Source organism: Carlito syrichta, unplaced genomic scaffold (assembly GCF_000164805.1).
Source record: "Carlito syrichta isolate Samal-C Ts95f unplaced genomic scaffold, Tarsius_syrichta-2.0.1 Scaffold314869, whole genome shotgun sequence".
NCBI lineage: Eukaryota > Metazoa > Chordata > Mammalia > Primates > Tarsiidae > Carlito > Carlito syrichta.
Genome location: NW_007258965.1, coordinates 197,629 through 206,055, shown reverse-complemented (window position 1 = coordinate 206,055; position 8,427 = coordinate 197,629). Strand labels below are relative to the sequence as shown.

At 53.2% G+C, this 8,427-nt stretch overlaps 1 protein-coding gene across 5 annotated transcripts in view; it reads left to right on the top strand.

Annotated features, from left to right (window-relative positions):
• Positions 1-6,074: 6,074 nt before the first annotated feature.
• KLK6 (kallikrein related peptidase 6) overlaps positions 6,075-8,427 on the top strand; it is an 8,818-nt gene continuing 6,465 nt past the window's right edge. For 2 of the 5 annotated variants that reach the window (XM_008072151.1, XM_008072149.1), the window contains exons 1-3: positions 6,101-6,139; positions 6,927-7,012; positions 7,406-7,453. In XM_008072151.1, the coding sequence (XP_008070342.1) occupies positions 7,414-7,453 (40 nt within the window). In that variant the 5' untranslated portion in view covers positions 6,101-6,139; positions 6,927-7,012; positions 7,406-7,413. Of the gene's footprint in view, positions 6,140-6,926; positions 7,013-7,324; positions 7,454-8,427 lie in introns of those variants that run through there. The other 3 variants (XM_008072150.1, XM_021705993.1, XM_021705994.1) reach the window with 3 other exon arrangements.

Genomic DNA, 8,427 nt, shown 5'->3' with positions numbered 1-8,427 from the left:
ATTCCGGCTACTCGGAAGGCTGAGGCGGAAGGATCGCCGGAGCCCAGCAGGCGAGGCTGCAGTGGCTGGGAGTGGCCACTGCACTCCAGTCTGGGCAACTGAGTGAGACTCCAACTCACAAAAAAAAAAGGAGGAAGAGAGGGAGGAAAGGAGGGGGAGAGAGTGTGAGCACTTCATCAGAGTGGGAAGGGGTAGAAAAGTGTTTCTGAACATGTCACAGGTGAACACAGAGGGAAGGAGAGGGATGCGGCGGCAGATAGATGGGCTTGCAGGGGCCTGCCGAAAAGTGAGCAATCAGCATTCCCGGGGCTGGAGGAAGGTGGTGACTGGGAATCTAGGTAGGTGGGCTCCTGCAGCCCAAGAAGGCAGGGAAAGGGCCTCAGAAAGGGAGGAGGGAGGTGTCCTCTGTGACTCAGGGCCTGACCACACCCATGGCCACCAGATCAAAGCTCCTCTGGGTAGTCACACCTCAGACTCTGGTGACAGAAGGATCCACTGCAACCCAGAACTCACCGCTCCTACCTGTTTTTCCAGTTTCTCTCCAAGAATTCCTTCCCCAGCACTTTCCAGATCTTCTTATCTCATCTCCTTCTGAGTGTTCCCTAACCCACTTGCCCCCAATCCTGTCATACTACAGAAATCCTGCAGCCATTGAGTCTGAGTCTCTGCACAAAGAGGCAAATGCATAAGACTTGGGAGTTCAGGCCCCAGCCCCTCCTCCCTCAGACTCAGGAGTCCAGGTCCTCCTCCCTCAGACCCAGGAGTCCATGAGCCCAGCCCCTCCTCCCTCAGACGCAAGAGTCCAGATCCTCCTCCCTCAGACAGGAGTCCAGACCCCCAGCCCCTCCTCCATTAGACCCAAGAGTCCAGGCCCTAGCCCCTCCTCCCTAAAGTTTAGGAGCCCAGGCCACCAGACCCTCCTCCCTCAGACCCAGGAGTCCAGACCCCAGCCCCTCCTCCCTTAGACCTGGAAGTCCTAGCTCCCAGCCCCATCTGCCTCTGGACCTATGTCAAGTTTCAAGAATGTCAAAGGTTTTCAGCCAGCCATCCCCATGAAACTCCATCAACTTTTCTTCTCTCTCCAGCAAGCCATCCAGAATCAGTATTTAATCTAACATTTTTTAAGGTAACAGAACATTGCATTTGCCCTAAGCCAGGCTGGAGGTCCCTGGCTCTGCCCTCTGTTCCTCATATATGCAAGATATAGATGGGCTGGTTTGCAGTGACTGAGATGGGACTTATGGAATTTTTTAAAAGTAATTTCATTTTTCTTTGGACAGATGGCATACTGTAATAGTTAAGACACTAGCCCTGGAAGCTGGCTTCTTGAATTCAAATCTCAGTCTGGTCCCTACAAGCTGTTTGCCTTTGAACTCCTCACTTCCTCATCCCTGTCTCTTCATTTGGAATGGGAGGAAGAACACCTACTTCATAGCATTAGTATGAAGATTCAAGAAGTTAACCTGCAGGCCGGGAGCAGAGGCTTACATTTGTAAACCCAGCACTTTGGGAGGCCACGGTGGGAGGATGGTTTCAGGCCAGGAGTTTGAGACCAAGCTGGATAACATAGAAAGGGGTTGATGGCATGCACCTGTAGTCCCAGCTACTCAGGAGGCTGAGGCCGAAGGATCAGCTGAGCCCAGGAAGTCGAGGCTGCCGTGAACCACAATCGTGCCACAGCACTCCACCCTGGGCAACAGCATAAGACACTGACTCAAAAAAAGAGTTAATAAGCAGAAAGTACTCTAATACTGTCTGACACAGCATAAGCCTTCCACAGGTGTTGATTTTTAGTGTATATGACTTCTGGCACTTTTTCCTGCTTACACTCATGAAGTTTCCTTATAAGACAATTTATTTGTTGAAGGCTTTTGCAAAGCAAGTCAATTTGGAGAATTAATATCCAGTAAATAAAAATCCATGGCATTCAAGGATAGAAAACCACAAAGGTCACCAGAGAGAGAACAGGCAGAGTTGGAGACTCCATTCTCTCACTTGGAAATTCCTCCACACCCACAGCCAGCCACCTCCCTCCATTCCCCACACAGCTCTCAACAATTTCTCAAGTCCACCCACCCTGTACTGTCATAAGGTAGACCCAGAGGGGTTGCCAAGACGCGGGCCGCATCCACCGCCATGCTGAAAGCTGAGTTCCAATTCAGGCTCCACCATTTCCCGGGTGTTTGACATCGAGCAATTAACTTCCCCAGTCTGGGCCTTGATTTTCTTATCTGTAAAACGGGAGTGGGTGTAATGAAGTCATTTAGTCACTTGGTCAACATTTGCCAAGGCTACCTCTGGACCAGGTTCTGTGTGGGTACTTGGGACGCAGGGGTGAGTCAGTCCAGGCGCCTGCCCTCAAGGAGCTCACAGTCCAGTGGGAGGGACAGACATCAATCCAGTTGGCCCCAGTCCGGGGTGAACTGAGGGAGGCACTTGCTGTGAGAACCTACATGAAAGAGTGACTCGTTCAACCACAGCAGGTGGAGGTTGGGTGGTGTTCAGGGAAGACTTCCTGGAGGAGGTGATGTTCAAGCAAGGACTTGAAGGACAAGTTGTTTTTGACAGGAAAAGGTGGGAAAAGCATTCTAAGAAGAAGGAATAGCATGAATGAAGGCTCAGCGGCCAGAGGACATAACACGGTTCAGAGAAACATGTGATCTTGAATGCTGGAACACATCCAGATAGGTAGGCAGAGCTGGGCCCTGCAGTATGGAATGAAATCTAATTGTCTTGCCGCCCATGGCTCTTGATGGCTTGGCATGAGTTCCAGTTGAGATGCACGGTGATTGTAAATGACACACTGGATTTCAAGCACTCAATACCAGAAAATAAGAAGGCATGGTGCCATTACTAATTTTCTTATTTTGATTGTATATGCTAACATTCTGGATATATTAAGTTAAATAAAATATTAAAATTAACCCCTCCTGTTTCTTTTTATTTTTTTTACATTTTTTAAGATTTTTTAAAATTTGGATGTTATTGTTTTTTAGGCTTAAAACTGGTGGTTTTGTTGTTTGTCTGGGGGTTTTTGTGTGTTTTTTTGTCAGAGTCTCACCATCGACCAGGCTGGAGTGCAGTGGCATGCTCACAGCCACTGCAGCCTTGATCTGCTGGGCTCAAGTGATTCTTCCTCCTCAACCTTCCAAGTAGCTGGAACTACAGATGCCTGCCACCATACCTGGCTAGTTTTTGTGATTTATTGTAGAGATGAGGTCTTGCCAAGTTGCCAGGCTGGTCTCTTCTAGCCTTGACCTCCCAAAGTGCTGGGATTACAGGCTGTGCCACTGTGCCCAGTCATATATATATACATATTTGAGTTATGAGTCTCACTCTGTCACCCAGGCTGTAGTACAGTGACACACTCATGGCCACTGTAGCTTTGATCTGCTGAGCTCAGGAGATTCTCCTCCTCAGCCTTCTAAGCAGCTGGATCTACAGATGCATGCCACCATGCCCAGCTAATTTTTTGATTTATTGTAGAGACGAGGTCTCGCTAAGTTGCCCAGGCTGGTGTCGAACCTCTGAACTCAGGCAATCCTCTCGCCTCCACCTCCCAAAGTGCTGGAGTTACAGGCATGAGCCACCACGCCCGGCTAATTTTTCTTTAATGAAAAGATTTGAAGTGTCCTTACCCCCCAAAATAAGCATGTGAGGTACTGCACATGTTAAATAGCTTGGTGTAGCCATTTCACAACATGTTCATATATAAATAAAAAATCGTCGTGTACACCAGAAAATATTTACTTTTTTTTTTAAGTCAAGGTGTCACTCTGTTGCCCAGGCTGGAGTGCAGTGGCACGATCATGCCCACTGCAGCCTCAATCTCCTGGGCTCAGGAGATCTTCCTGCCTCAGCCTCCTGAGTAGCTGGGACTACAGGTGCACACCATCACACCTGTCTAATTTTTCTATTTTTTTGTAGAGACGAGGTCTTGCTATGTTACCCAGGCTAGTCTCGAGCTCCCAGCCCCAGGCAAACCTCCTGCCTCAGCCTCCCAAAGTGCTGGGATTACAGGCGTGAGCCACTGCACCAGGTCACAAGTTTTACTTGTCAATTAAAAAATAAATTTAAACCCAAACCTCAACATCATGCAATAACCTATGAAACCAACCTACATGTATACCCTTTGAATTGAAAAACAGCAACAACAACAGGCAGTGAGACTTTGACTCAAACATAATTGCGGTGACTAAAACATTTGAACGCACTTGTGTACTGGACATCATTGAGTGGTTGGTCAGTGCTGCCCTAGATGCCAAATCTCCTCGAAGGCCAGGCTAAGGGCCTGGGACTTTTTGTCCTGAGAGGGAAGGAGACCCTGTCCAGGGTTGAAAGAAGACCCCTCTGGGGTCTCTGGGGTTAAAAGAGGGAGGCAGAGGGAGAACCTGTGAGTGGGGGGGGGTGCAGAGACATGGGGAATGAGAGGAAGAGACCCCACAGACAGAGGAGGCAGAAGGACAAGACCTGGGGGTCAACAGACTGTGCGTCTGGGAGGATGGTGAGTCCTCAGAAGAAGATGCTGGGGTCAGTGGGGACCAGGTGTGAAGGGCCTGGTGAGGGCAGGGAGGGGACGGCCACAGCAAGGATACTGAAGGCCAGTTGATCTTCATCCTGGGAGTGATGAGCAGTCTCAGGTGACAATTAGGTTTAAGGCAAGAAAAAGCCAAAAAAAAAAAAAAAAGTTTGGCCAGATGTAGTGGCTTATGCCTCTAGTCTCAGCTACTCGAGAGGCTGAAGCAGGAGGATTGCTTGAGCTCAAGAGTTGGAGGCTGCAGTGAGCTATGATTGGGCCACTGCACTCCAGTCTGGACAATGCAGCCAGACCCTATCCCTAAAACAGACAAACAAACAAACACAAATAAAAGTTTCCCTGCAAGGCCAAGCCCAAACAAGTCTTAGAGGGACTTTAGTCACTGTCCTTGTAACCCAACTTCCCCCAAACCTCCTCTTCCTTTTTCCGCCCTGCATCCTCCGGGCTCTGCGTCTTCACACCCCTCCTCACGTCCCTCCCTGGGCCACACACACCCTCACCCTCCAGCCCATACCAACCACCTCTATGGCTTCCCACCCTGGGTGCCAGGCGTTCTGACGGCCCCTCCCCTTGACCTCCGCCTTTCCAGGTTCAAAGGCACCTCCCAAGTCTTCCCGGAGCCCTCTGTGGCTTCCTGGCACCCCCACATCTCCCCATAGCCCTGGGTGGCTCCCAAGGGCTCCTGGATTCCCGCGACTCTCCACGCCTCTCCCTGTGCGGCAGTAGATCTCATCAAGCGGTCCACAGCCCTCCTGCACCTGCTGGCTTTCCCCTCGCTCCAGCATCCCCCAGGCTCCCTGGGGACCGGACTCCCCTCTGTGCACATACATACTTCCCCAGGAAATCTAGGGGGTATCTGGAGAAGATGAGCAGAGGGAGTCAGAGAATCAAGGCAGAAAGAAGAGAGGGAGGGAGGAAGGAAGAGAGAGAGAGAGAGATTGTGAGAATGCCTGGTGCCCAGTGTAGGAGAGGGAGAGGGAGAGACAGAGAGAGAAGCAAGAAGGAAGAGAGAGAGGGAGGGAGGGAGAGAGAAAGAGAAAGAAAGAGGGAAAGAAATAAAAAGAGAGAAAGAATGAAGAGGCAAAGGGCGGAGAGACACAGACTGAGATGAACAGAGAGAGAGAGAGATGCAGAGACAAAGAGAGCAAGCTGGAGACAGGGCAAGGGCAGGGACACTGAGTGCACACAGAGGGCAGTGAACCCCCTCATCCCCACCCCCATGGCCAAGGAGACACCTCAGAGGTGGGTAGACTTGCAGAAGGACCAGGAGGGTCCGAGATTCTGGAACACCCAGGCAGGGCTGGACGACAGTCGTACGGGAGACCGCCAGACCTGGACAAAAGGAGGCTGTTGAGGCAGCCGCCTGCCTGGAGGAGAGGCTGGGAAGTGGGGCTGCCGGGACATGGCACTGGGGTGCTGGGGCGGACAAAGCCCGATTGTTCGATTGTTGGAAGCCTTTGCCCCACAGCCTGGGTCTGCTGCTCCCCAGCCCGGGGCAGGGGAGGGGCTGGCTTGGTGACACACGCTCTCTCCCTGGCTGGCTCACTCACTATCTCGCAGGGACACGGAGGTCGTCACATACACAGAGGGACCCACGGGCAGGTGCGTGAGTCACCCCAACCCCACTGAACCTGGGCGGGTTGGCTCCCAGCGCCCGAGGGCTCTGGGGCAGCCATGAGGGCCTGCAGGTCCTAAGTGCACAGACAAGTGGGGGCTGGGGGGCTCTGGGCACCTTTTGGTAGACCCACAGTGTGCACCTCAGTCCTCAACACGCTCATTCTCAGAGGCCTAGAAGACTAAGGCCTGAGAGTAGAACTTCCTCTCTCTCAGAACCAGGCCCCAGCCCCTCCTCCCTCAGAGTAGATCAGACCCCAGCTCCTCCTCCCTCAGACCCAGGGGCCTAGGTCCCAGCCCCTCCTCCCTCTGACTTAGGGGTCCAGACTCTCAGCCTTTCCTCCCTCAGACCCAAGAGTCCAGGCCCCAGCCCCTCCTCCCTCAGACCCAAGAGTACAGGCCCCAGCCCCTCCTCCCTCAGACCCAGGAGTCCAGGCCCCAGCCCCTCCTCCCTCAGACCCAGAACATCACGCCCCCAGTGCACTCAGGGACCAGTTCTCTCCTCCCTTGAGACCTAGTCAGGGGTCACCAGGAGCAGAGCCGTGGGGGCAGAAAGAATGTGTGTGGGAGACCTGGGTGAGAAGGAAAAGGGTGGGGACTTGGGGAGACAGGGGTTAAAAGGAAGTTCCAGAGGCATCTGGGGACAGAAGCAGCCTCATCCAGGGAGACTAGGAAGCCTGGGGTGTCTGCCTGGCAGTCCCTGCAGCCCGGGCCCCGCAGCCTGAGTCCTGTGCTCTGGGCTCTGTGGCTGCTTCTGGAAGCTTCCTCTCCCCAGGCCACCTGCACTTCTGACTCTCTCTGCTTCCCTGTCTTGGACCAGTCTCTTCCCCAACCCAAGAGCCCCCGGAGGCCTGGAGGCAGGTAAGATCACAGGCATGGCAGAGGCTGCAGGTGTGGGTGGTCCAGGGGAGGCTTTCACAGAGAGGATGAAGGCTGCACCCCAAGTCTCACACTCTCCTGTTTCCCCACCCCCTACCGAGAGTCTAAGGGCGGGAAGATTCAATCCGGATCTCACTGCAACCCACAGCTCTGAAACTCTCTAGCACCTGCCTTTGCGAGACCCTCCGATGGAGAATGTGGGTTGGGGAGAGAGAAATCAAGAGGCCGGATGGGAAGGGCAGAGGTCAAGGCAGGAGAGCAGGAGGGGCAGGGAGGAAGGCAAGGAGGAGGAGGAGGAGGAGGAGGAAGAGGAGCAGAGGGAGGGGTGGGGGTAGAATCTGAGGCACTGACTAATGGGCGTGTGGCCTCCCCCAGGAGCCAACATGAAGAAGCTGATGGTGGCGCTGGTGCTGATGGCTACAGGTGGGAAGAAACGGCATGGGATGGGGGGAGGTGGCAGGTGTGGCTGGGCTCATTGACGGGGAAGAGATGGGTATTAGCAATGGGGATACATGTGGGCACAGGGTGGGGTGGTTTTGACACGAGGAAGACGTGGGGGACTAGGATAAGGGTGGGTGTGGAGAGGGGGATGGTGGTGTGATTGGACTGGAGAATCAGAGTGAAGGGGAGTGTCTGGGTCTGGGGGTGGGGAAGGTGGACCCGGCATGGCAGTGCACACCTGTGATCCCAGGACTTTGGGAGGCCGAGGAGGGAGATCACTTGAGTCCAGGAGTTTGAGATCAGCCTGAGCAACATAGCAAGACCTTGTCTCTATCAAAGTCAAAAAGTTAGCCGGGCATGGTGGCACACATCTATAGTCCTGGCTGCTGGAGAGACAGAAGAAGGAGGATCGCCTGAGTCCAGGTGGTCAAGGCTGCAGTGGGCTGTGATGGTGCCAAGGCACTCCAGCCCAGGCAACAGAGTGAGATGCCAAATCAAAAAAAAAAAAAAATAGGTATGGGGAAGGTGGTGGGAGGTATGTCTCAGGTTCCCGCTGGCATCCTCGTGTTCTGCCTCAGTCTTGAACATTTGTCTGCCCTGACCAAAAAGCAACGGACTGAAAAGCCTCAACTTGTGTGCTTCCAGGAAAATGTAGCTACTCTACACCCGCACTGACTTGGTCAAGGGCACCCTCCACGTGGAACTCACCTCTCTGAGTGTTCAAAGGTAAGGAACAATTTCCACATAACGGAAAGTGATGCCCCAGTCCTGGGGAAAGAGCCCAAGACCACCCACAGGATAGCAAACAGAGGCTTTTTATTTAGAGCTTGCTCCAGCATGCAGGCAGCTGCCAGCACTTGTGTTTGACAAAGGCTGACAGACAGCAAGGGAGTGAGGGAGCTGCAAAGGGAAGCTCCAGGTGCGCTCTGATGGAGTCTGTTGTCTTGTGAAGCTGG